Below are 26,399 nucleotides of genomic sequence, written 5' to 3'. Positions count from 1 at the left end.
CTGTGCTACCCGTACGTCTGCGACCGACTTCAACCGGTGTCAACTTTGAAGCCACCAGCATGGATGGCTAGGTGGAGCTGATGGAATTGATTCAGGTGGATTCAACTGTGGTAATGGAAGGGTTGAGGTTGAGGTAAAGTTGATAAGCACGGAAGTTGCAGAAGTTGAGCATCCGCTGTTGTGCAGGCATTTCCCCTCCGCGCACTGTTGGCTGGCCTGAGCTATTCTAGCGCTTATATTGCTCCCGGGCTACCTGAAGGCGCGAGCTCCTCAGTCCACTCAATCTGCACCGTCTTCACTATCCCTGCATCGTTTCCTCCAATCCTTTGAGATGGCATAGAGCTCGCAGCTCTCCCTGCAACACGCGGCGTGGCAATGCCGAGCCGCGATGCTCCGTTGCGAAGAGCTACATCGTCGCCATCTATGTCAATCTTGGACGTGGAAGCAAAGGATTGGAACTTTTTGTCTCCTTCTGTAAGCTCAATGTATGAATCGTGGGGGTTCGCCGAGAAGGCTTCATTGAGAATGACCCACCCCAACTCGGCTGCACTCCGAAGCCAGTGGTTGGGGTGTAACGTGCCGTGGCCACGTTGTGATTCGAGCGTCTTTCGACAGCTGCGTGCTTGCTCAAACCGCCAGCCGGTTCTTTCGGTAAAACAAAACCAGACTCTCGGAAAAACGTCCGCAAACCCCTTTCCCTGGTATTCGCTGCGATTGATACAGGTGCGACCGTGTGCCTTTCCCGTTCATCTGCCAATCCGACATCGCGCAAACTGGTTTTCACGCTAATGCAGTATTTCACTTATGCACTTGCATTGAATGCGCGCTCTTCTTACCACCACACTTGTTGTCCTCGCGTGATCGGTGGTGCAAATTCCACAACTTTCAGTCATCTTGGAGTTGAAACCATTTCATTCTGCTGCACCGTACGGCCAGCATCGGTTGGTTGATGGTTGTTGTTGCGCAACGCCTGTCAATATACCATGGATCAAGCATCCGTCGAGGAGGTGCTTGCGACACGCACAGAGGAGAGCATGTCTCGTGCACCGGACGCGCAGAAGCCGACCATAGATGCCAAGGCTAAAACAGCCTTGAAAAGCCTCATCACCAAGTAAGTCACTGTCTCTCTTTATGCCGGCTGTCATCGCTTGGGGGATTGTGTCATTGCTAGGTGGAAGCCGAGCGCAAGCCACCGAGGTCTTTGCCGCATAGCCTGCAAAAGGGCATATTAACCGCCAACGGCGTGCTGCGAGTGATTACGGCGCACTGCTGTTGTCGGCTGCTTATGCGCTTCCTCGGCGTCCAAAGCCACACGACACTAGCCCGGTACTGACTGCATACATTAGGAAAGGTTGGCTTGGCGACTATGACTACGTTTTCCTGTTCAAACCGAACTTGCCGTTCATGAAAAAAGACCCCAGACCACGACCGTTTTATGGCCTCAACGATGACATGCCTATCTTGCTTGGCCTGCTCCTGGGCCTGCAGCATGCTCTGGCAATGCTGGCCGGCATCGTCACGCCGCCCATTCTCATGTCTGGTGTGACGGGCGTGAACCTGGGCACCGCCGACACGCAGTACCTGGTTTCGACCGCTCTGATTGTCACTGCGATCCTGTCGACCGTCCAGATCACGAGAATCAAGATCCCCATGAGCTCATATTATCTCGGAACCGGCCTGCTGTCTGTTGTTGGCACCTCGTTCGACACCATCCCCGTCGCTTCCGGCGTGTTCGACCAAATGTACAAGACGGGTTATTGCAAGACGGATGCCAGTGGAAACAGGCTCCCGTGTCCCAAAGGCTACGGCGCCCTCCTCGGTACCACGATGGTTACAGCGCTGCTGGAGATGCTGATTTCCTTTGTACCGCCAAAGTACCTCCGCAAGGTCTTCCCGCCACTGGTGACCGGACCAACGGTCATGCTCATCGGTGTCGCGCTCGTCCAGTCCGGCTTCCAGAGCTGGGCGGGCGGCGCTGGGCCCTGTATGTCGCACCCGGCTTCGGGACCCTTTCAGCTGTGCCCGTCCGTCAGCGCTCCGCATCCGCTCCCGTGGGGGTCCGCAGAGTTCATCGGGCTTGGCTTTAGCGCATTCATTACCATCATTCTGTGCGAGCGTTTTGGATCTCCCATGATGAGGTCATGCAGTATTGTGCTTGGCCTTTTGGTGGGCTCCATCATTGCCGCGGCCACTGGCTACTTTAGCGCTGCAGGAATCGACGCTGCGCCGGCGGTCTCGTTCATATGGGTCAAGACTTACCCCTTGTCCGTGTACGGCCCTGCCGTGCTGCCCTGTCTCGCGCTGTACGTGGTTATTCTGATGGAAGCAATCGGTGACATTACTGCGACTTGCGATGTTTCCAAGCTGGCGGTCAGCGGCAAAGGGTTTGATTCTCGCGTTCAGGGTGGCGTGCTCGCAGATGGCCTCAACGGTCTTCTTGCCGGCCTCTGTACCATTACCCCTATGAGTGTTTTTGCCCAGAATAACGGTGTCATTGCTTTGACGAACTGCGCCAACAGGACGGCTGGATATTTTGCCTGTTTCTGGCTGCTCATTTTTGGCATCTTTGCCAAGATTGCTGCCGCGCTTGTTTCCATTCCAGACCCTGTCTTGGGTGGTGTCACAACGTTTCTGTTTGCAAGCGTCGCGGTATCCGGTATCCGTGTCGTGAGCACTATTGAATTTACTCCCCGAAACCGATTCATCTTGGCCTGCTCTCTCGCGCCCGGTCTGGGAGCAATTCTCGTGCCCAACTGGTTCAGTTTCTTCTTTACCTACCAGGGTGGTGGCGCCAAAGGTGGCCTGCTGAGCGCAGTCCAGGTGGTTATGGAAACGGGATTTGCAGTCACGGGCTTTGTAGCTGTCATCCTCAACCTTGTGATTCCTGAGGACAAACCGGATGAAAGTGGTGTCGCACATAAAGAGCACGCGATGGGCCTTCCAAAGACCGTCAAGGCCAGTTGATGCCGCAATGATGCTGCGTTTGACCTGCGTAATGGTGTAGTTGGTGGTGTTCTTTGGTGGACTGTGCTTTGGCTGCTGAAGCGATCTAGTGTTGACTTTATAGCCCCAAACTACATGTTCATAGGTATATACCCTTATTAGATTTTATTTCTATGACTATTTTCTTTCGGGCTGAGGGGAGGATAGATAATGTAAATTTAGTACATTATCCGACGATGATGGCGCCGCTGGTAAGCTGGCTCTGTGATGGACGTGCCGGAGAGCAACTAGACGAAGCGCAATCAGCTTATTGAATTGCGCTTTGCACATTTAGTTTTTGCTCTCTCGACTTGGCAGTGTTTGTTTATCGCCGACATTGTTAGCGTCGGAGAATTCTGTATTGTGTGATAGTATTCATCTATATCGCCAAGATCTTGGCCAATATACCTCCTAATCTGCATTTCTAGATAGCCATTGTTTGCATCCAAGTAAACATGGCCGTAAATCTGTGGGTCTGGCCTTGCTAACGTTAGTTATCATTTGATTCTATCGGGACCCGGGACCGTTCGGACGGCTTGTTGCGGGACTTGGCTACTAGTAGTCAAGCAGTGGACCGAGTTTGACTCGGCTTCAATCTTTTTGAGTGCCGGACAAAACCAATCAAGAAAATAGACCACAAGACAAGGAGTGCGAGTTTCCATTGATTTTTCTTGATTTTTCTGCCCCGGAAAGCAACCTCTGTCCACTGATCCGCGACTGACCGCAACACTCTACGATTCACGTTTACCGCCCTGTCTTGACCCGCCAGGCCTCTGGGCCTTTTTGGCTTTGTGGCTTGTCGACGTAAACAGCCAGCGAGAAAAAAAGCCGATAGAGACGTATTTTTGACTTTTTAATCTTTCAACTCCTCAACTGGGCGCCGCCATCATTTGCCGCAATCGAGGGATAGGAATTGACTTTGGCGGTGCGACTGAGATCTCGGGCCACGGCGGTGCATGCGTGAAAGCTTTTCGTCAGACATGCCCTTGCTTCAGTCACACACCGGCTCCGGCTCATCGTCGCCGCCGCCTTCCACGACGAGCCGCACCGGCAGCAGCGCAGAAGCAGCGACCGCTGGCATGCCGCCGTCGCCGCCACGCATCCTGTTTCTCGACGCGTACGACTCCTTCACCAACAACATTGTCTCGCTGCTCCAGGATGCGCTCGGCGCCGACGTCCAGGTCCATGTCATCCACATGGACCTGCGCACGCTGCACTCGGATCCCACGCCCGACTGGACCACGGAGCAATTCTACGCGCGCCTGCCGTCATTCGATGCCGTGGTCTGCGGACCCGGCCCTGGGTCGCCGCTCTGCGCGGCCGACGTCGGCGCGTTTCGGCATCTGTGGGATCTGCCGCGCCGCAGCGCCATTCCCGTCTTCGGCATCTGCCTGGGCTTCCAGAGCCTGGTCGAGCACTTTGGCGGACGCATCAGGAAGCTGAGACGGGGCCTGCACGGCATGGTGAGGGCAATCGAGCACAAGGGGCTGGAGCCTGCCGCGGGATACGCCGACATCTTTCAGAATGTCTCCCCATTCAAAGCGACGCTGTATCACAGCCTGTGTGCAGATATCGGACAGGATGAAATTGAAGACGACCAGTGGCCCTTTGCAAAATGGCAGACGCCGTCCATGGCACAGGATTTGATTCCGCTCGCATGGGTGACGGAGCTAGAGAACGACAATGAAAGAGTGCTAATGGGAGTCCGACACGCCAGCATGCCGTTTTGGGGTGTCCAATGTCACCCGGAATCCATTTGCACAGATTCTATCGCCGTCCATGGTATTTTACGCAACTGGTTCGACCAGGCGACAAAGTGGAACGAGGTCAATGGCCGCAAGCAACAGACGTGGACCCTGCCGCTTGTGCACTCCGGTAGCCTCGAATCGGCTTCAGCCAGCACAACTTCAACTACATGTGGCCCTTCAGAGAGAGACTTGGCGGCGGCTCGGTGGTTGAATGCGCTGCGCTCTGGGCCTGCCAGTCGAGGCACGAAACCTGGCTACGTTTGCCGAAAACTGAGACTGCCTGACGGCGTCGACGCCGCTGATGTGGCCGAAATACTTGGCCACGGCTCTAGCGAAGCTATTCTGCTGGATTCTTCCAGTGCCAAGAATGGCGATCCTCTGGCACGAAACAGCATTATCGCGCTGGATGTTGATGAAGCTACACGTCTGGAATACCATGTCCGCGACGACTACGCGACGTTCCGTCGTCCTGCTTCGAAAACTCCAGGCGGCCGCTCCGAAGAAGTGCAGGAGATTTCGCTCGACGGCACGGAAGATGACCCCATGGCGGTGTATCAAATAATGTCCGAATACTGGAAGGCTAGGAAACTTGACGACACTATGAACGATGGCCTGCCCGCATTCAAGGGCGGATTTATGGGCTTTGTTACGTACGAGATGGGCCTCAGCACCCTGAGCCCTGGCGCAGTCTCTGCACATCGTGGTCACCACCGGCCAGATCTTGTCATGGCTTGGATTTCCAATAGCGTCGTGCTCGACCACAAGACTAGCACCGCTTATGTGCAAAGTTTGACGACAGAAGACTGTGACGGAAGTTGGGTTGACGGTATCGTGGAGAAGCTGCAGAGCTCTGCGGTATGGCACGATCCCAGCTCTCGGCGCGCCGTCAGCCGCCCAAAGGCGACATTTACTCCGGAAGAGTTGTGGGACGACGTAGCGGGAGGTGGAATCGATCGTTTGAGCATTACCGTACCCGACTCGAAAAAGTATGAGGCTGATGTCCGAGATTGCCAATACGCCATCAAAGAAGGCCATTCATATGAACTGTGCTTGACAGCGCAGACAACCATGACAAGGCCGCCCATTGGAAACAGCAACAAAGAGCGCTCACCGTGGGAGATATACCGAACACTCCGCAGCAGACAGCCCGCTCCATTTGGATCGTTTATCCGTCTGGGTGGTGCCACCATCGTCAGCTGCTCTCCGGAGCGCTTCCTGTCAACAGACCGAGACGGTCTCTGCCGCATGCGCCCGATGAAGGGCACAGTGCGCAAGTCGTCCGCCGTGTCCACGCTCGCTGAGGCGGAGAAGATTCTGCACATCCCCAAGGAGGAAGCCGAGAATCTCATGATTGTCGATCTCGTGCGCCACGATCTGTACGGCGTTTGCGGCCCGCGAAATGTCACCGTGCCGGACCTGCTCAAGGTGGAGGAGTACGCCACCGTCTTCCAGATGGTCACGGCTGTTCACGGGCAGCTGCGTCAGACGGACGGGCCCCATGCCCTCAACGGCATTGACGTGCTCGCGGCCACGCTGCCGCCGGGCAGCATGACCGGCGCGCCCAAGAAGCGCAGCTGCGAGCTGCTACGCGTCATCGAACCCGGCGAGCGCAGCGTCTATTCGGGCGTCGTCGGCTACTTTGACGCGCAGGGCCAGGGTGACTGGAGCGTGACGATTCGCACCATGTTCCACTGGGACGATGAGACGGCGCCCGGCGAGAATGGCGAGACGGAAGAGCGCGAGGTCTGGCGCATCGGCGCGGGTGGCGCGGTCACCATTCTGAGCACGCCGGAAGGGGAGAGGGAGGAAATGTTTACAAAGCTGTTTGGTCCCCTCGGCACATTTAGAGACGCGGCATAAGACGTACGTATAGGACGGCGTATCTGGACATCTCATCTCAACAAGACTTTGCTGGGCTTTTATGTAGCTCATAATTGGCGTTTTGTGTACTAACACGGAGTCGGAGCGATCTCAACATCATACATTCTAGATAATCAAGACATTTTTTTAACATTGTTGCATACATGAATTCATAAATATTATCTCTTTGGGTTAACGCTCATGCTTGTTGCGATAAAAGAAGAAAGGGCACAGATTATGATGAGCTTCAAACATTCACCTCCCCTGGGACGCCTCCGAAACTTCTGGCGACAAACCTACAGGTACAAAGCAGCAATTTCCCGTCTTGCGCATCGATTCCCGAACAGCATCTCCTCGGGCCTGTAACTCCGAGTGCTGTCGCTTGCTTTAAAATTCTTGCTCTTCTTGGAAGAACATGCCAAAGCTGATGATGGTGCCGTAGATGAGCAGGCCGCCCGCAATGGACATGATCATGGCTTCGGTGCGGATAATGTCGGCGTGGGCAAGAATAACAGGGAGGGCTGTTGGTTTAGTCCAGTGTTAGTGTTTACATAGATAAAGAAGGAGGTGGAAGAGGAGAAACATACCCATGCCCATGACGACAAAGAAGCCGGTAAAGAAGCGGCCCAGGTCGAGGACGGCGGCGCCGGCGCTCTCGACAAAGTCGTCGGGGTTGGCGCAGCGGCTGCAGATCCAGTTGGGGATGGGCGCGACGACGTACGTGGCGACGACGAGCAGCGGAAAGTACGAGTGGAAGAGGGCGCAGGAGAGGATGACGAGCAGGAAGCCGAGGGCCAGGACAAAGGACAGGGCAATGATGGTCTTGAGCCCGGCGGTCGGCATGGTGGGCGATTTCTCTGCTGGCTTTTCGCCGCTAGCGTCGGTTTGGTCGGGATCGATTCGCTAGTTGCAAGGAAAGAAGTGAAAGGTTGTGAGATGCCCCTTTGTTGCGCTCGGTGGGTGAAAGCTTTGAAAGTCGTTGGGAACTTTACTACTCGGGTGACGTTGGCGGTTTCAGATGATCCGCGACGGCGGGCGAGCTCGGACTGCGTCGGTCGATGGGTCGCTGAACGGAGTGGAAGCTAGCAGAGAGCGAGGGCGCCTTTTTCTCAAAGGTGCACCGTCGTGGGCGTGGTAAGAGAGAGGTTGCGGGACGACAGAAATTGGAAGATGGCACGAGACAGAGGTCCGTTCGGTCGCCGGGTCGGGTTTGCGTGACGTTGACAGGCGACGACGGCGCTTGGCGCGCAGGCTGGGAGGCTGGTTGGCGGGGCGCGCGAGGGATTGGGTAGGCGGTGAGAGGGCTTTGCGTGTAAGTCGACAGCGGCAGAAAGACGGACGCAGGTGGATGATAGGATGAGAGGGAGAGTATGGGAAAAACAAAATGAGGATTTATATCATGCAAGTAATTTGGAAAAGGAATAGTGCATGCTGTGGTTTTTGTTATTTGTAATTACGAAACGCCGTGCTTTGGTAAAGGCACAAGTCCCCAATTGAATGCACGCGCGTACGATCAAGTAACCTTTGCTGAGTAGCAGATGCCACCGGGTATCGAAAGAAACAATGTGAATTAATGAAGGACTTCTTTTCATGTTATGCGCAAGATCCGATAATTCTAGGTGATGATTCGACACTGGCCAGGCCTCAGCTAATACATCGTCAGAGCCAGATTTCGCGGTTGATTGAACAGTGCGACGAGCAATCTCCACCAAATGCCATACCCTGCGCCATCAACATTGAAAGAAATATACCGAGTCTATTCTGGATTTCCTAGTTTGTTTAATATTCGTCTTTGGTTGAACAAATGAGTCTTTTAACAAGGAATCTGGTTAGGCCGCCTTGGATAGATAAATGCTTGTAAAGCGCAGAACGGCTGGTGAACATGTGGCTGGCGTCGCCTCGTGTGGCTCAGCAAAACAGCGGGTCTCACTATTGGGAAAGCGGTGAAGCGGGCCGCCCACCAGGAACCAGCCAAACACAGAGCCTGCCTATCACAGCCTGGCAAAAAAAAATCTCCAAGTCTGCCAGCGCTGGCCCGGAAAAAATATACTGCTTTTTGGTCCCCACGGCCTTGCCTCTTCCTTTCTTCTCATTCTGCACATTTGGAGGAGAAGAACCTTGAAGAGTTCTGCTGTGTATTGAATTTTCTTTTCGTCTACTTGGAGGACTTCAAACTTGCTTTTTGTCTTTTTAAAGCGTCAAACAAACGGCACATTCAGAAAATCGCCCATCATGGCGTCCGACGAGATTGTCTGGCAAATTATCAACCAGCAATTCTGTGCTTTCAAGCTCAAGTACGTCTACACCAAGAACATACGCGAAATCAATTCTAACAGAAAGCAGAACCCCGAAAGAGCAAAATTTCTGCCGCAACGAATACAATGTGACGGGCCTCTGCAACCGCCAGTCCTGCCCGCTGGCCAACTCGAGATATGCCACGGTCCGCCAGCACCCGACCAAGCAGACACTCTACCTGTACATGAAGACAGTCGAACGTGCGCACCTGCCCTCCAAGATGTGGGAGCGCATCAAGCTGTCCAACAACTACACCAAGGCACTGGAGCAGATTGACGAGCGCCTCATCTACTGGCCCAAGTTCCTCACCCACAAGTGCAAGCAGCGTCTCACCCGCCTGACGCAGGTGCAGATCCGCATGCGCCGCATCGCCGCCGAGGAGGAGCGTCTCGGCGAGAAGCTGGTCCCCAAGCTGGCGCCCAAGGTCCGGCACCGTGAGCGCGCCCGCGAGCGCAAGGCCGAGGCCGCCGCCAAGCTGGAGCGCACCATTGAGCGCGAGCTGCTTGAGCGTCTGCGCCAGGGCGCTTACGGCGAGCAGCCGCTCAACGTCAGCGAGGTCATCTGGAAAAAGGTCCTCAACGCCATGGAGCGCGAGGGCGACGGTATGCGCGACGAGGACATGGACGAGGGCATCGACTCGGACGAGGAGGAGCTCAACAGCGAGGACGAGGATGGCGAAAAGGCTGTCGAGTACGTCTCCGACCTGGACGAGAGCGAGGAGGAGCTTGGCGATCTGCAGGACTGGCTCGAGAGCGACGACGAGGAAGAGGACGAAGAGGACGAGAGCGACGACGAGGATACGGAAAAGTCCAGCAACAAGAGAAAGCGCGGTCGTGCCATCAAGATGAAGACCAAGCGCCCTCGCCAAGAGGAGAAGGAGAAGCTTACCCTCACCAACGACCTCGCCTGGTAATGGGAGCGCAGCAATACAACTGCGACGTGAGAAGACAAGTTTACACTTTTGCTATTTGGTGCCTGTATACTGTCCGGTTTTCAGCAAATGGTCGACCATGGCCGTGCTGGCTTGGGCACACAAAAAAAGTTTGGGAGGGCTAAGAAGTGCATCGGATTTATCATATAGCATAGCGGCGTTTCCGGCATGTATTTGTGGTTTGCTATTTCTGTCGATATTTCAATATGTGAATACTATTAAAATGAAGGACCTTGTAATGCAAAGTGATTGTCGCCTTGCCCATTGGACGCTAAAATCATAGATACATACCAGTGAACAAGTCTTGCCTAGCCGCCCAGCAGAAGAAATACGACGTCATGAACCAGCGGCCCCCTCCCCACCAGCATGCTGCAACACAGGGTCCACTGAGCTCTGCTGCCAACTTGAAACCTCCACCTACACTCGTGACGGCACCCGCCATTGAACCTGACGCTGCTTGGATCTTCTTCTCTTGCCCTTGCTTTACTGCGAAACTGGGCTTTCAGATACACATTATCAAAGCGAAAGAAAAGTGCGACTTGCCGAAACGCCTCGACTTCGATACGACGAAACAAAGCCATCAGAGAGTTTCCCATGGCACCTCGGCTGCATGCATTGATCAAGCAATAACCCGTCCGGGGAAACAATCACACTACCGATATATACTGCCACGAAAATCAGATTCTAAACCTTGACCACTGCTCTGTTCCCTACCACGAACCTCCTTTCTGAACGAGCCCTGCGAACAAAAGAAAAGAAGCCATGGCGTCCTGGTACTCGAGCATCGTCACCAAGACGTCGTCGCAAATATCCTCGCTGCGCTCCACGCTCCTCTCCGGCGAGGCCGACGGCGACACCGAGGACGACACGCATGTCTGTCGCGTCCTCCGCAACTACTACACCGACAAGGGCCGCCCGCTGCCCGGCTGGCTGCCCGCCGACCCCAAGGCCGCCCAGCCCCCGCCCCAGACGCTCTACGCCCAGGCGCCGCTCGGCGCCCGCTACGGCGGCCTCAGCAACGCCCCCAGCGGCGGTGTGCCGGGCCCGGCCGGCAGCAGCAGCGGCCTCGCGAGTCTCTGGGACAGCGGGCCCGGCCAGCAGGCAGCGCCTCCTCCTCCGCAGAGCCTGCGCGCAGGACGGCCGCCGCCGCCGGCCGCTGGCGGCATGCTGCACCCACACGGCGGGAGGGAAGACGTGGCCGCGAGACCGCTGCCGAGTCAGCGCTCCGGCAGCTATCAGAGCGTAGGCAGCAGCCAGGGCGGGGGAGCGGCAGGTGGTGGTGGCGCGACGGCGCAGGATAGGCTGAAGCAGAGGCTCTGGGGCGGGGCCAGGTCGGCGAGCCCAGCGGCGCAGAACCAGAACCCGTACGGTGCGCCGCCGCCGTCGCAGGCTGCTGGAGGGGCAGGCCAGTACGATGGTCGAGGCGTGGGGTACGGTGGTGGTGGTGATCCGTATGGGAGAGGGCCGCCGCCGGGTGCGCAGCAGCGGCAAGGTCTTCCTAGCGGCCCGAGAGGGTATAGGTGAAAATGCTGAAAGGAGCCGCGGGAAGGATAGTGTGTGCTGATAATCGTTACGGGGTATTTGGCTTCCTTGTTGTTGTTTTGATTTTTTCGTTGTTTCGTTTTTACTTGGTCACTTCGCTCGCTGCAGCTGTGACGTGCAGAATAGGTCCTGGACATGGGCGCGGCGGTATACCCTGGACGTGGAAGACATGAGAGAGGGTGCTCCATAGTATAATCAAAAGGCTCAGACCTTTTCATCTTTATCTTTTTACAAATTGCGATTAAAACTAATGCTAAGAAGTTTGCAAAGAATAGATCCCGTATACGCGCTCAAGGTCGTCATGAATTACAAATACAGCAAGCCAGCTTCGCAAACGCCAGTGCCTCGTAAAAGAAGGAAGAGAGGAAATCAAGACAAATATCAAATACACTTATTTACCAGGCATGCCATCTCCATTCTGCGCCACCGTCTTGCGAGGCAGGATTTCTACCTTTCTGCTCAGCAGCTTGCGCAGCTCTGGCGTGATGACCTTGGCGGCCGCCTCGGCATCCTTTCCCTTGGATCCAGCAGCAGCTGGCTTTGGGGGCTCCGGAGCAGTTCCTGACGATAACCTTGGTGCCGGGAAGTTTTCCTTCTTGTCAATGGCTTCCAACGCACGCTGGAATTTGCGGAACAGGGCCTCGGCGCGGATGAGCGTAGAGTCCAGATCCATTGTTCCAGAAAGCTCGTTGACTAGGGGACATGTTAGCATGCCAAAAAGTATAGTCCTAGATAAGAGACAACTTACTGTACTTGAGAACTTCATCAAAAGCTTGGAGATGCTCCATGATGACATCGCGATGCTTCTCCAAAATCGAGAGCGCCACGAAAACGTGAAACTCGGCACTCAAGAAATCAGTCCACAGACGCTCCCACAAGCTCAGGATGTCGGCCCATGGGAATTCGCGCTTGTACCACACCAGGAGCATGCGGAAGAAGAAGAAAAAGTTGGTGCTGTCTGCCTTTTGCAGGTGGCTGTAGAGTTTCGGGTCCATAAAGTTGACGAGCTGGTCGAGCGCCATCAGCTGCCCGCGCATGCCGGACTGGTCGCGCAAAAAGTTCCGCTCCATGCGGCCCATGAATTCCTTGAATGCCCAAAAGGCAATGGCGTCGTCTTGGACCACGGCGTATATGGGGGCGAGAAGATCGGACATGCCCTGCACGTAGCCGAGATCCTTGTTGTATTCGTTGTACGTGAGGAGCATCTCCTTGAGCTGCTCCAGGTGGACATTGGTGCCTACATCCGCAAAGGGCGAGTCGGGATCGGGATGGGGGGTGTCTTCGCCAAAGAAGATGGGGACGTGGCGATCCGTGCGATGGACATCCTTCTCGATGCGGCCTCTCTGCTCTCTCCACCATTCCCCCGTTTCGCCTTCACCTCCATGCCCGTCGAGTCTCTCCCACCAAGCATGCTTCAGCTTGTAGTAGGCATCGCGAAGGGATGCAATCTGTGCCTTGCGCTCGTCTGCAGTGCTGTACCAGTCGTAGACGCCAAGCAAGAACAGCCAAGCTTCCTTGCGTACCCCGTCATCGGCATCTAGACCACCATGAAAGATGCGGTCTTTGACCTCGTCAGTCGTCTTGATTAGTCTTCCATTCTCGGGATCAAAGAATGTCTTCCATTCCGTCATGGTGACTGGCTTGCGACGCTCCTCGAGAGACAAAGAACTGGCAGCGTCAAGGAGCTCAAACTCTCCAACATCTGTATCCTCCAAGTCGAGGACATCCTTGACAGTATACATCTTTTTTTTCTTGTCGCGCTCACTTTGCTCAGAAATACTCATAGCCCAGCGAGCTAGGTATATTCTCGCGCTGTCATATTCGTCTTGCAGGTTTTGAACATCGGTATTCTTGAGCAGCTTCTTGACTTGAGGCGGCATATTCGGGTTTTCAACCAGATCTTGCGCTGCTCTTCGAGTAAAAGTTGTCACTTGGCTGAACTTTTCCATGATATTCCAGCCCGTCTCCTTGACAAACTTTACAAAGGGGTCCATTTCGGCATCATGACCGGCTGCGGTGCCTTTGCCCTTGTTGACAGTCGTTGGGGTTGATCCAAACGCATTCAAGTCGTCACTACTTGGCTCAATCAGGTAAATGTTGGGTTCCGCGGCCGACTTTTCAATCTTGACATATCGCCTTAGCCAACGGAGCACCTCATCTGCACCCCAAAACATTTTCCCAGTATCACTGAAAGGGTCAAACGTGTCCTTTGTGAGTCTCTTCTTTTGCTGGATGGTGCTTTGGCATTCACTGTCGTGGAAGAACAAGGCTGGGAAGCTGTCGCCGGCTTTGGTGTTGATGATTATGGAGCCGTGCCACCACCCGACGCTGGGTGGCCGCACCAACAGCGAGTAAATGGCACTGACTGGCACGGCAAAAGAGTAGGCACCGACGGATCCGCTATGCGATGTTACTGTCGGCGGCGGAGGAACGAGATAGGATTGTCGGGGCGTTGAGTCGCCATCGGATAGATCGACTTTGACATATATACTGGCCGAGTCACCGAGAGAGGTTTCGGGGACCCAGGCGAGCAGGAGATCGGCGGCGGACGGGTTGGAGGCATCGTTGGATGAGGCACCGCCAATGGCTGGCTTCTGCTGCAGTAGGGCGATGTAGCCAGATATATTGTCCTTGGATGATGGCGAAGGGTGTACATAGACCTGCCACTGTTAGCCTGCGAAATCGCGGCGTCTCTTTGCGTCCGTTCTCTTCCTACCTTGCTTTTAGAAAATAGCAGCTTCACACCCTTTCCAGTCTCTGTATGTGTAATAGTATCGTATGCGCCCTCATCGTCATCTGTCACGGCGTAGAAGCTGTTGGATGGAGAGTCTGAGCTTCGCGGCAGGCCAGAGCCGCCACCAGATGGCAACGTCATTGTGGAATGTTGAGGCGGCGATTATGTGGGTTGGCCGTGATGTCTGAAGAGTCGAGAGGACTTGCTGGTGAAGCTTATTGAAAAGCTGGCATGCTTTGAGTCTGAATTTCTGACAGCGATGATGATAGAATATAAAGACAGGGTTGCATGTGAAGAGCGAACTTTTGGCTTGATGGCTGGTCGGATGACGACGGTTCGATGGCGCCCCGCCACGCGATGCCGCCATGGATTGGAGGGGCAAATGTCAAGTACAGGCTACCGCATACGTGGGCGATCACGCTAACAAAGACAGGTACCCACTACCACTCAGCCTTGTGAGCGTCGTCAGTGCCTTGCGAGGCAAAGCAGCGACTACGCAATCTGCGTCGCGCTAGATTCAGAGGATGATTAGTCTAGTAGATGCCATGGGGCTCACATGTCTGCTCCAACTTGTTCCATTTCGTTGCTGTTTTCTTGTGCCCTCGCTTCTCCGGCACAGCTTCCTCGGGCTACCCTGCAGCTGCGGCTTATGAGAGCTCGACAGCAGAACACATGGAATGTATATTTTTATGAAGAGGTATACTGTGTTATTTATGGAATCAAAGTTATGCTTACATGGCCTTGATAATTCCAAGACCTTGGCTCGAAACTACTTTGCTAACGCTGCAGTGGCGGGTACGGATACGTTACTTCGGTCGGAGGTGGCGGCTTTGCTGAAAAGATGGCTCGATTGACAACAGAAAATGTCAAGAAGTGCAAATAGGCGAGCTTACATTGCGTTAAGCAATCAGGAGTACTGTAATGACTGGGCAATGTTCTTCCCCCTCTTCCCATTTCTTACCTCTTCTCATTCCTTCTATTTTCTTCTTTGCTACTCCCTTCAGTTTCCTCTCCTGGGTGACACACTTTCATCTTCCAATAGCTGGCATTTGTGCTCCCACTAGCCGCTGAGTTGTTATGGTTGTACCGAAACCGTAATACACTCGGCCGGCTGCAGTCTCATACTGTGATGGCCATTCCAAGCAGCATGGCAGTCCATGCTGTTGCATCAGGCTAGGACGAATGACTGCATCCCCCCAACTTGGCATACTGGACATCATAAAGCACTGCGCCATAACCATTTTCACATTATGAATAAGCGAAACTGTTTCGTATCGCAAACTTCAACCCAAAACGCAGATATGTTGCTTCCTCTCCACTCAATGAATCCAGAGTAGGCCGTGGCAGAGCAGACAGTCCGAGACATAAAAACGAAGCTCGAGACTAAAACCTCGGTAAATACAATGACGAACTCAACCGTTCATTGATTAAAGATTCGAGGGCATAGACTCAGAAGTCCCAACTGCACTCAGTAACGACAAGCACTATCGCAGCCGAAGCGCATGCATCTACCAAACCTGCTTTCAGCTCATGCACGGCAGGTTTGCAATGCACCCAAAGAGCGGAGGCTCTGCAGTGTTGTGAAGTCAGCCGACTGTTTGTTTGTTTCGTAACGCGATCGCTCACAGCAGGAATTCAACACGACCGAGCTCGTAGGAGCGATGAATCGCCGTGGCACCTGTCCTGCAGTGCACCGCGGCGACACGAGGAAGCACAAAGATGCACCCAATCACATGCACCAGGTCCGGAGCTCAGGGCTATGTGGCCACCTCTTCGTCGACCCAAGGAAATTCTATTAAAACTCTAGATTCCGCTGTGACAGCCCAACTTGAAAAGGCAGCTTCTCAAACCGCCATGGACTGCACCGCCTCGACCGATAGTAAAGAAGAGCACGACAACGACAATAGTGGGATAGACAACATGAACTCCCTTCATCCTTCCGGGACTGGTGCTTGTTTTGCGCACGGTACGCTCGTGACAATCAACACGGGCGCAACAAAGCCGATTCAAGAGCTGCGCTCCGGCGACATTGCCCAGACGCTGGCGGGCGAGCTTTTCGTCGTGAGCCTACTGCGGACCCGGGTGGAAAACGAAATCATGTGCCGGTTGGGCGACATCTTCGTCACAGCCTGGCACCCCGTTTCCCTCCAAGGCATCGACTGGTACTTTCCGGTGCATCTCACCACGGAGCCCATCATGTACACGGGCGAGGTGTACTCGGTCCTGCTCGAGGTGGACAACAGCCCATTTGCCCACACGATACATCTCGGCAGCGTCTGGGCCGCCACCCTCGGCCACGGCATCACCAGCACCGCCCCAGGCGACGACGGGACCCCGGCGGACGTGCGCGGCCACCCCTTCTTCGGAAACTATCTGGATGTGTGCTCCAAGATATCGATTCTGCGGCCGATGAATGGCGCCTATCAGTACTACGGGACGCTGAGGGATCCGACCACGGGCTGGGTGAATGGTTTCAGGGTCGACATGCCTAGCTACGGCGGCGCCAGCTACGACGGGACAGCCGCCCAGCCCCCACCCCCGGCCTCGTAGTCCGACATGATGTGGTCACATTCAATGCGGCCCAATCCGGCGATGAGATGCTGACGGCTGCGAGCCTGATTTATGTGGTGAGTTTATACTACTTCGTATCGAGTGTGAAAAGGTGTGGGCAAGGCTACGGGCGAAATGTTTCCGGGAAAGAAAAGTACTAGAATATTTAAAACTATTGAATTTTATGTCAGTTCTGCCTAACAGTCCGCGAAGAAGTTGCGCATGCCCCTGGCGATAGCGAAGTCTAGCCCTGCCACATTAGATGTCGCCGATCTCGTATGCCAGACAATGGCAACATGGTGCCGTGCCGGATTGACTCCTGATACTACCTCAAAGTACTATATTGTTCATTTTGGGTAGCTTACAGTGTCGTTGGAGCAGCAAGACGGAGGGTGATGACTATCAACTGCTGTGAATAGAACTGAATAAAGGAAACCAATGAGAATTCAAGGAACAAGAAATAGAGCAAAACAAAATTAGTTTTAGGAGCAAGGAGAAGAGAAAAATACAAACATCTACACATAATCAAATCAATATATACTTTTAGCAAGTACTTATGACTACTAGGTCTCCCCTAGTAGAACGACGCCCTTATGAGATTTTACCTACCAGAGGCACCAAGGACGGCTTCTTACACACTAGAGGGCGATGCCAGAGCTAGTCATAAGTTATAACCGTTCGAATCGACCTCAGAACTCGACAAGGGAGCAATGCATAGATAAGCCCCGTTATAATAATAAAAAAGTTCCAAGTATAATGCGCCGACAGGCTGCATTGCGCGCTGCTGCAAATTACCTCCCAATCCTGCCGCAGAGTGGAGAAGTGTTCGGCAAGTTTTAAACGACGAAACTCGAAAAATGTGGCCGAATTGCAACATGTTTTCCTGAGCTGCGATGCTAAAAATAATTGACTCTGGATCATGGAGGTGCGTGGCGGAGAATTGAGGAGTGACGGCGGTCGCACAATGGCTCGCCTCTTCTCTATAAAAGGCAGGAGACGAGTCGCTCACATCAGTCAACCGTACGTGCTGGTGTTTATCCGTTCAATAGCCCAATATCAACTACCCTCAAAATTCACAGTCTCAAGTCGTGTTCGCACCAGAAATCATGAAGTTTGCCGCCGCTGTTGTCGCTTTCGCCGCCGCTGCCGTCGTGGCTGTCCCAACGGGCAAATATCTCGTCGAGCTCTCCCTGCCCGACGCACAGGACTACAACCCGAACCAAAGCCTCTATCCGCAGCGTTCACTGCGCGTGATTGGTGCCTTTGAGTCTTACTACACGGAAGAGACGTTCCGGACCGAGGCCATCAAGCAGTGCAAGGCTGAGCATGCATGCAGCACCGTCATTGGCTACTTGCGTAAGTGCCTGCGTGAAGCATCAATCGCGCAAATTTCACTCTTGCAGATATACGTACTGATCTGTTTTTGCGACACAGAAGAGCGCTCCAATGTCGTCGATGGCTCGCCCTATCCTGTGTGGTTCGCTTGGCTGATTGGTGGTGCGCAAGCCACGACGAACGACTTTCACCACGCCAAAGGCACCAAAAACTCATTCATTTATACTATTAACGAGTAGAAGTAGCTGTATTCTATGGTAATTACCTCAATATCACTGCTGGACATTCGGATGGCACTATTTGATTGCTGGTGTCGATGTCACATTGGTGCAAACTGACTGCAACTCAGCCACGGCCAGTGGACATGGAGACAGATCAGACGATCCGAGTAGCGCTGCGATCTCGCGATGGGACGGGGCTGATGAAGGATGCGACAGGAGAACCACAGGGATGACATTGAAGAATTGGCACAAGAACACGGCTTGTAAACTTCTAATTGACTATCTTAACGGACATGATGAATCATCCGACCTGCAGGTCTTGCGAAGACAAAAGCCAATTGGCTAGAACTTATAAGTGCATCTCAAACATCGGCGGTTGTGACCCCGCACATGGCCAGCCGACGCTACTACTTAGTAGGCCTTTTACAAGGCTCGGCAGCTTTTACGGCAGCGATGAAATGAAGGGTGTCAGATTTGGTTGGCTGCTGATGAGCTACTGGCTGTGGCTTAGTCCGATAACTAGTGTTATGTTTTCGGTAAGAAATCACGGCACCGGGGGCGCTGCGTTTTATGTTGGAAAATACCGAGAGATAACTTTGGGGGGACTTTCGGAGGCTGAATTGGCTGGGACGGGCACATTTAATGATAGAAAAAGGGGAAAAATAAGGGACTGCCGACAATTCTCAGTCAACAACTTGATAAAAAGAAGAAAGAAAGATCGCGATAGTATCCTCCAATGCATAAGTCCAGACTTTTGACACCTTTGCTCAGCGGTGTTGAAGTCCTCGGTCAAATGGATGGCTACAATTTGCCGAGACCAAGCTCGACCGATTCACCGGCGCAAAACTGCTCTACATTTCCTCTTTCAGACCTACTGACAGGGAAGGGAGATGCACTAAGAACCCCACAGACGCAACTTAGAATTCCACTCTATTCGGTGCGAAGCAGAGCTCTTTGTCGCAGCCCGTCTTTACTTAGCGCCGCAGTAGTGGCCCCCGTCGCTCCTCTGCGCTGGCTTTGTTAGTGGCGGCGCAGTTTGGCCAAGCTTGAGTTTGGGACATGCTTTGTCATTTCTCTTTAAGCAATCATTACTTTCAATGGTTTGGAGTGAGCTAGATGACGAAGGATGACTCGTAATCACACGGCAGATACGCCTGTTATGGAACATCTGGGATCCTCCGTGGGGATCGGCTTTAGCACGCGATACATGGCTGGCAAATCCGCGCCAATCCAAGCAAGGTCCGTTCCGAAAAGAGGTCAAATCCCAGCAAGAGATTCAAAACAATTGACGGGGACCTTTTCGGCGTTGTAGAAGAAGACCAGGGCAAGACCCGAAGCTCTCTAAGCAGCTACCGCCGCAAAAAACTACCGAAGCAGATATGAACTGGCACCCCAGGTAAAAAGGCAAGTTGATCTAGAAAAGCCGAGAACTGAGTGGCTGCCCAAAAACGCCGCCAACGGTCCTCCCACACACCCCCGCCACCTACGACAATTGATCCATTGCGCAACACGGCATTGCAAAAGAGCGGGGTGATGTACAGCAACAAGATACATCATCTGCCAAGTATATAACTGCTAGTTATTCCCCGTTGTCCATAGCGTAACATTGCTGTCATTCAATCCATCATCGCTACCCACAAGACGGCACTAACACATCCGCCGCGCCATCAGCCAACACCAAGCTCATCCATCTCTTCGTCTTTCTACACCCGCGACGACTCTCCTGCATACACGGCGACTTCATCTAATCTATCTTCTTCCTTCTTTCGAAACCATGGCGTCTGGCCACGTACCTCTTGTCATTGGCGGCAAAGACGTCCACACCAGCGAGACGTTTGACGTCGTCAGCCCCGCCACCGGCAAGCTGCTGCACAAGTCGTCGAGCGCCAACGTCGCCGAGGCCGTCGCCGCCGTCGAGGCCGCCGGCAAGGCCTTTCCCGACTGGAGCCGCACGCACGTCAACGAGCGCCGCGAGATCCTCCAGAGGGCGGGCGAGATCATCAAGACCCGCGGCGAGGAGCTCAAGACGGCGATGCAGGAGGAGACGGGCGCGGACCCGGGCTGGGCGGACATTAACCTCAAGATTGCGACGGAGAACATTGTGCATGCCGCGTCGCACCTCGTCAACCTGGAGGGCAGGATGCCGACGATTGGGAATCCGAGCCGCGAGGCCCTCATCGTCAGAGAGCCGTACGGTGTCATTTTTTCCATTGCTCCTTGGTAAGCCGTGCCGCCCACACTATCAACACTTTCCTTTCATCGTTACTAATCTGTCGGTTTTTTCTGTTCTCTTTTGCAGGAACGCACCGCTTCCGCTGGGCATCCGCTCCATCGTCTGGGCCATTGCGGCCGGCAACACCGTCGTCCTCAAGGGCTCCGAGCTGAGCCCCAAGACGCTGTGGGCCGTCTGCTCCGTGCTCTGGGAGGCCGGCCTGCCGCCCGGCGTGCTCAACTTCATCACCAGCGCGCCGGCCAACGCGGCCGCCGTGACGTCCGCCGTCATTGCGCACCGCCACGTCAAAAAGGTCAACTTCACCGGCAGCACGACCGTCGGGCGCATCATCGCCAAGACGGCCGGCGAGCATCTCAAGCCCGTGCTGCTGGAGCTCGGCGGCAAGGCGCCCTCGCTGGTGCTGGCAGACGCCGACCTCGCGCTCGCGGCGCACCACTGCGTCGTCGGCGCGTTCCTCCACACCGGCCAGATCTGCATGAGCACCGAGCGCATCCTCGTCCACGAGAGCGTCAAGAACGCCTTTGCGGCGCAGCTCGTCGCCACGGCCAAGGAGATGTACGGCGGCGAGGGCCAGGAGGCGCCGGTGCTGGTCGCCGAGGCGGCCGTCGTCAAGAACAGGGCGCTCGTTGAGGACGCGGTCAGCAAGGGCGCCAAGGTGCTGTACGGCGATGTGGCGGCCGCGGTCGAGGGGGACAGCAAGACGCGCATGCGCCCGGTTGTGGTGTCGGACGTCAGCCCGGACATGAAGGTCTACAAGACGGAGAGCTTCGGCCCGACGGTGTCGCTCATCAGCTTCAAGGACGAGGAGGACGCGGTGGCGATTGCCAACGATACGGAATACGGGCTGGTGGCGGCGGTCTTCAGCAAGGACCTGCGGCGCGCGTTGGCCGTGGCGAAAAAGATTGAGACGGGCGCGGTGCATATCAACTGGATGACGCCGCATGATGAGGCTGGCCTGCCGCATGGTGGTGCCAAGGACAGTGGCTATGGAAGGTTTGGCGGTGGGTTTGACGAGTGGACGAGGACCAAGACCATCACGTTCGACTCGCAAGTGTAAATTAATCGTTTGGCAAAACGTTTGAGAGGGCATTATTTTCGCCGATTTAGTAAACTTTGAGATATGTACGAAGGAGGCTCAGCTCGATGCTCACTTATATCGGTCTCAACGATCCGCTTCCCAAACAGGTAAAATGCATGTCTCACACGATCGGATCGGCTGGTTTAAGGCTTGACTAGTTCCGTCCCAGACACAGAAGCACTTCTCCCGTACTATTGCCAGAAAGGACAAATGCCTTCATGGCCATGGTGTGTGGTCTGAAATACCAACGAGGTATCGTGCGGTAGGCAAATATTCCCCCGAGTCTCGCGCATGTTCGATGGGAGGAACGCCTAGCCTTAGGCAAGAGATGTCACCTTGCTTCGAATTCGTAAAATTTGCCAATCATGATTCGCATATGTATTCGACAAAGTCCTGCCCAGTACGGATGAACGAGTATCGATTCCCAGTCGCGCTATTCAACAAGGGTCACTTTCCAACATGTAGGCTTACATGTAATATCCTATACGCCGCGGCATGTAGCCTATTTTATTCTCCGCCAACGCCGTGTAATCAAAATGAGTCCTCCTCCTCCGGCTCGACAATACGCCCGAGGATTAAACTCTGAATAATCAACTCATCATGCAGTACCCGTACACCCGCACCCGTCTGCGTCGCAACCGGCATTTTTCTCTTCTTCTTCGACTTGCCGACGGCAGTACTCGGCGGCGCCAAGACTGCCTCCGCCGTGCCCGTCGCCTTGTCAATGTACAGCCAGGTGAACGGATGAGCACCCTTGGCATTCTTCGCCAGCGCGGCGCGGCCCTGATCGACCGTGGCCACGCGAGTAATGGCCGGGCCGAGCGCTTGGCATAGAAAAATGTATGGCTGCTTGGCTTCGCTCTTCGCCTTTTTGCCATCCATGACGACTAGCACGCGCTGGCCGTGCAGGAGCCGCGGTCGCTGGTCAATCGTCTCGGCCAGAACGGCCGTGTCGGCCGCATACGGCAGTAGACCTCGAGAGCGAAACGCATTCCCCAGGACGGCAGAAGCACCGGCGCAGAGCAGGTAGGGCTGCCAGTCAATGAGAGCGCCTTTGTGGAGACAAGCCGTGATCCATTGCTGGGCAAGACATGGCAGTCCTAGGGCAAGCGCCTGCATGTATTTGGCTTTTCTAGAGTGTGCATCCGCGACGAGGGCGGTGAAGCCACTATCCAAACCGCGTTGGGATAGAGAAAGATCCGTATTATCGTCAGATACTCCGTCTGTGGCAGTCATGGACGGCAGGGATTGGAACAGCTCCTGGAAACCGTCTTGCAAAACTGTACCACCAGCTTGGACTATGCGAGTCTCGAGCTTACCACGGTCTGCTGCTACCGAGATGGCAAATACCATGCCATCGAAAAGATGACGCTCCTCTCGGTACACAGGGTCGAGGTTCCGGCAGAGTCTCTGCACAAATGCTGAGGGAGCACCAGTGTCGGATGGCGTACGCGGCTGCCCGGAAGACTGCGGCTCATTATGTAGTCTTTTCGATGCGCGGAGGCTCCGCGATGATAGTGAAGGTGGGGGTATTGCAGATTCCTTTTCTACAGCGCGCCGGCGTAGGCTTCTGCTAGGCGTGAGTGATTGTCTCGCTTCAACATCAAGTCTGTTCGACGCTATCGATTCCTTAGTTGCAGGCGTAGTCTTAGATGATGCATTGGGCGTACGCGATAGAACGCTCAAAGAAGATGCTGTGGTTGGGGCCTCCTCACCACTGAGCGGCATGGGCGTTGCGGGGCTCTGCCTTTTCGACCTGGATCGAGTAGCTATTGGTGTATGTTCGGCGCTTGAATTAATACCCTCTCCAACTGGCGCATCTTTTTCAGCAGCGTCGCATTTCAGAGATTCTACCCCTGTCGAGGTCGTATGCGAATTTGAAGAATCAAGGATGAGATTCCTGCGTCCCCTTCTCGCTTGCCGTCCATATGTCTTTCTTCTATTGTTCATTGGGGGCAATGACGATGGTTCGCCGCTGCTCAGCCCATGCTGCTCTTCACGTAAAATAGGCAGATCAGGTTCGGAAGCAGGAGTTCCAGCTCGGTTCGCCTCGTCTGCAGGCGTCAGCTGTACAGGGCTTGTCGCCGGAATCATGTCGTATTCTGCGATATCGGCTACGCCTTGGTGCTGAGCGCCGGTATTTGCAGTCTCGTCGACAGCGGCTTCTGCAGCATCCTCCTCCTCCCGTGGCGTTGCTTTGGTTGATTCCAGCGACTGCGGGTGTGAACCTCGCAGTGCACCGTGGGCGGAAGAGTCTGCAGGAGCTTGCTCATCCTCCTGGGCAATGTATTGACTGTGCTGCTTTAGGCGACGCCTCTTCCCGTTTGCTTCTGCATGATCACTTATTCTGGCTGGTCGGGTAAAGGCAATTTTCTCGAGCTCCTCACCGGCTCTCGCACGCTTTCTCTCGATTCGGCGCCTTCTTTCCAGCTGCTCGACAGTGTCGTGGGTGTCGCCATCAAACGAAAGAGCAACATCAACAGAGTCGCTGCTGGTCTTGCGTGCCTGCGAATGTTGCATCGGCTCGTAGTGTGCAAGCGGTTGCCGTTCGCTCGATCGGGGGCGAGTAGGAGACTCTGGAATTCTATCCTCTTTGGAAACCCTGCTCGTAGTTGGTGTTTCTTCGGTTATTATGCTCATACGCGGTCCTTTCATGATGGTGGCCGGTACTTCGTGAAGGCGTTGCGGGCTTGAGGACCTGATATCCGTCGGCGATGAGACGTTGGCGCGATTTTTTAGGGGAGATGTCTCGGCAAACCCTGGTGATATGGAGTTGTATACATTCGGCGATGGGCGAGAAGACGTTGGGCTGTTCTTGACAGCCGACGTGAGCAGTTGCGTCTGTCCGAATAGTTGCGTACCTCCCAATGGCGCTGGTGCGCCCGCGGCAGCACCAGCACCACCCATGGGCGCGAATGGGTTCTTTGGCAGAGCCGGCGTCTCGGGCGGAGGTAGATTCCCATTCTTGAAAGGGGTCTGGGTGTGTGTGGAGTTCTGCTGTGTGTCGTCTGGAAGTCTCCAGCCTCCGCGAGCATTTTCGAAGCCGGCATCTTCGGAGACCTGTGAGGATTGGCGCGGCAAATCAATTACACTGCCAAAATTGACAGCGCCAGTATCGTCTTCGTGCAGCGTTCGGCCATCGAGATTCGACGCCTGCGTATCACCGAGAATTGCACCCTGCTCGCTGGACGGCAGTTCGTATCCCTTATCATAGTCGCGGCCGTCATTGACTTGCGTTGGCGTCTGCTGGGATGTTTCTTTTCGCGTCGCGCCGGATTGCAGTGATGCGTGTGCGGACGGCACGTCATCGTCGCCGTTGACTACCGCCTGGGAGGCTGGTGGCAAAAAGGTGTCGGGGAGCAGCGTGTCTGGCAGTTGGGTTTCCGGGCCGTCGTCGCGATTGTCTACGCGGTGCATCAGGCGGAGGTTTGGGCGGCGTTCTGTCGGTTCCTGTTTGTTGATTGGTGGGCGCGACTTCGGCGGCGGCGGCGGCGGTGGCGCGGGAAGAGTAAATGATCTCTAGATATGCTGTTAGAACAAGGCAGAAGACGGGGAGAATCGAATTTTGCTCGCACATGGTTGACGTAGCCGTGCTGCGCCAAAGGTAAACATTCGGGAGTCTGAGACTGCTTGTCGTGGGGGAGCGATAGCTTGGGTCGTATGGAAGTTTGTTCGCGGCTGCGATCGTGGTCGTTATCGGGACATGTCAGGGAGAATGGCTGAACAGGGGAGTTCGCAGACTGTTGAGGGTGAGAAGAAGACGCGGTTAGCTTTGAGTGATTGTCAGGCTGGATTGTGGCCGACCAGCATTCAGACTCGGCTCCATGATGCTGCAGCCGCCTTTCGCTGCCTGGCGAGCCGCTTGCAGGGGTCTGGCCAGGCCTGCAGGCCGCTGTGGCTCAGCGCTTGCACTTACCGAGGGCACGCCTAGCTCAGCGCGTAGAGCCTCCAGGATCAGCTGGCTGTCCTGGGACTCTTCCCTGCACTCCAGCGAGGCTGTGGTCACGGGCTGCGAGGCCATCACTGACGCTTCATCGAGGCCATGGTGTTTGTAAGAAACGCGAGGCCAAATTCCCCCATTTTAAAACATAGTGCGACTGCCTCTGGTGCCATTTGTTAGCTTTATTACACCCACTGTAGGTAGGTAGCTCTCGTCCACTGAACTGGCCCCGGCCCCAGGGTGGAACGCGCCACGCGACACCACTGTACACGCTGTCACGTGCGGGCTCTGTAACGTTATTACACGACTGAAGCCTCCGGAATTTAATATTGCATCAGTCCATCTTTAAATTAGTGTGATGATGCCGGTCCTCGTGGTTGACTAGACTCGTAACAAGAAGTCTACTACTTTTTGCTGGCCCACGAATTGTGCTCGCTGTTGACAACCCGCTAGGACGGTACGTACGGTGCCTGGCAGCAGGGCTGTTGGCTTTGAGAAGAGGAAAGAAGTTAAGAGATTCAGAAAATAGAGAAAATCGGGGAGATAAAGGGGGTGGGGGGGGGGGGGGGGGGGAAGGTCAGAGAAATGAAGAACAATAATAAAAAAATGTCAAAAGATAAAAGTTATAAGCAGCTGTTGCTTCTACTTCTACTTGAGCAGCGTATTTTTATTTATTTTAGCACCCGCAGGTCCTTTACCCGGCCCGGCACCACAGAGGCCTGGTCAAAGGGCAAAAAGAGCAAAAACCCATTCCGCAAGGATGAGGCACCCAATAGCCACCGCCGACCAAAACGTCCACTCCCAGTTCGGCGGTAGCTGAAAATGCAGCCATGCGAGCGCGGCTACAACGATCGGGAGCCCAAAGTGTGCTGCCGCCCACGCCCATGTCAACGTCAGTCCATGAACAGGCCTTGCGACGGTTCAACTTACGTTTTCCGGTAAAGATGCAA

The 26,399-nt window shown here is 54.7% G+C and overlaps 10 protein-coding genes across 11 annotated transcripts; 7 read left to right on the top strand and 3 right to left on the bottom strand.

The window, feature by feature from the left end:
- Positions 1 to 983: 983 nt before the first annotated feature.
- LMH87_007342 (uncharacterized protein) lies at positions 984 to 2,964 on the top strand (the record flags this gene model as incomplete). The annotated part of the gene is made up of 2 exons (XM_056192415.1): positions 984 to 1,111; positions 1,347 to 2,964. 2 exons carry the CDS (start codon positions 984 to 986, stop codon positions 2,962 to 2,964), a joined length of 1,746 nt encoding a protein of 581 aa, XP_056060637.1.
- Positions 2,965 to 3,962: 998 nt separating this feature from the next.
- On the top strand, positions 3,963 to 6,590 carry LMH87_007341 (uncharacterized protein; the record flags this gene model as incomplete). The annotated part of the gene is made up of 1 exon (XM_056192414.1): positions 3,963 to 6,590. One exon carries the CDS (start codon positions 3,963 to 3,965, stop codon positions 6,588 to 6,590), a length of 2,628 nt encoding a protein of 875 aa, XP_056060636.1.
- A 387-nt stretch (positions 6,591 to 6,977) lies between these two features.
- On the bottom strand, positions 6,978 to 7,433 carry LMH87_007340 (uncharacterized protein; the record flags this gene model as incomplete). The annotated part of the gene is made up of 2 exons (XM_056192412.1): positions 6,978 to 7,111; positions 7,178 to 7,433. The coding sequence occupies 2 exons, from the start codon at positions 7,431 to 7,433 to the stop codon at positions 6,978 to 6,980; spliced, it is 390 nt and encodes a 129-aa protein (XP_056060635.1).
- A 1,389-nt stretch (positions 7,434 to 8,822) lies between these two features.
- On the top strand, positions 8,823 to 9,798 carry LMH87_007339 (uncharacterized protein; the record flags this gene model as incomplete). The annotated part of the gene is made up of 2 exons (XM_056192411.1): positions 8,823 to 8,884; positions 8,934 to 9,798. 2 exons carry the CDS (start codon positions 8,823 to 8,825, stop codon positions 9,796 to 9,798), a joined length of 927 nt encoding a protein of 308 aa, XP_056060634.1.
- A 780-nt stretch (positions 9,799 to 10,578) lies between these two features.
- On the top strand, positions 10,579 to 11,340 carry LMH87_007338 (uncharacterized protein; the record flags this gene model as incomplete). The annotated part of the gene is made up of 1 exon (XM_056192410.1): positions 10,579 to 11,340. One exon carries the CDS (start codon positions 10,579 to 10,581, stop codon positions 11,338 to 11,340), a length of 762 nt encoding a protein of 253 aa, XP_056060633.1.
- Positions 11,341 to 11,749: 409 nt separating this feature from the next.
- LMH87_007337 (uncharacterized protein) lies at positions 11,750 to 14,233 on the bottom strand (the record flags this gene model as incomplete). The annotated part of the gene is made up of 3 exons (XM_056192409.1): positions 11,750 to 12,051; positions 12,107 to 14,018; positions 14,075 to 14,233. The coding sequence occupies 3 exons, from the start codon at positions 14,231 to 14,233 to the stop codon at positions 11,750 to 11,752; spliced, it is 2,373 nt and encodes a 790-aa protein (XP_056060632.1).
- A 1,713-nt stretch (positions 14,234 to 15,946) lies between these two features.
- LMH87_007336 (uncharacterized protein) lies at positions 15,947 to 16,642 on the top strand (the record flags this gene model as incomplete). The annotated part of the gene is made up of 1 exon (XM_056192408.1): positions 15,947 to 16,642. The coding sequence occupies one exon, from the start codon at positions 15,947 to 15,949 to the stop codon at positions 16,640 to 16,642; it is 696 nt and encodes a 231-aa protein (XP_056060631.1).
- Positions 16,643 to 17,535: 893 nt separating this feature from the next.
- On the top strand, positions 17,536 to 18,216 carry LMH87_007335 (uncharacterized protein; the record flags this gene model as incomplete). 2 transcript variants are annotated; one of them, XM_056192406.1, is made up of 4 exons in its annotated part: positions 17,536 to 17,567; positions 17,632 to 17,662; positions 17,722 to 17,998; positions 18,077 to 18,216. In XM_056192406.1, the coding sequence occupies 4 exons, from the start codon at positions 17,536 to 17,538 to the stop codon at positions 18,214 to 18,216; spliced, it is 480 nt and encodes a 159-aa protein (XP_056060630.1). The 2 variants fall into 2 exon arrangements, with proteins under 2 accessions (XP_056060630.1, XP_056060629.1); XM_056192407.1 differs by having other exon boundaries at positions 17,562 to 17,567; positions 17,729 to 17,998.
- Positions 18,217 to 19,972: 1,756 nt separating this feature from the next.
- Positions 19,973 to 21,488, top strand: LMH87_007334 (uncharacterized protein; the record flags this gene model as incomplete). Its single annotated transcript, XM_056192405.1, has 2 exons — positions 19,973 to 20,418; positions 20,498 to 21,488. 2 exons carry the CDS (start codon positions 19,973 to 19,975, stop codon positions 21,486 to 21,488), a joined length of 1,437 nt encoding a protein of 478 aa, XP_056060628.1.
- Positions 21,489 to 22,040: 552 nt separating this feature from the next.
- Positions 22,041 to 25,530, bottom strand: LMH87_007333 (uncharacterized protein; the record flags this gene model as incomplete). Its single annotated transcript, XM_056192404.1, has 4 exons — positions 22,041 to 23,128; positions 23,180 to 25,028; positions 25,085 to 25,249; positions 25,426 to 25,530. The coding sequence occupies 4 exons, from the start codon at positions 25,528 to 25,530 to the stop codon at positions 22,041 to 22,043; spliced, it is 3,207 nt and encodes a 1,068-aa protein (XP_056060627.1).
- Between the last annotated feature and the right edge of the window lie 869 nt (positions 25,531 to 26,399).

The sequence above is a fragment of the Akanthomyces muscarius genome, chromosome 1 (assembly GCF_028009165.1).
Source record: "Akanthomyces muscarius strain Ve6 chromosome 1, whole genome shotgun sequence".
NCBI classification, from domain to species: Eukaryota; Fungi; Ascomycota; class Sordariomycetes; order Hypocreales; family Cordycipitaceae; genus Akanthomyces; species Akanthomyces muscarius.
This window is presented reverse-complemented; position numbering and strand designations above follow the sequence as displayed.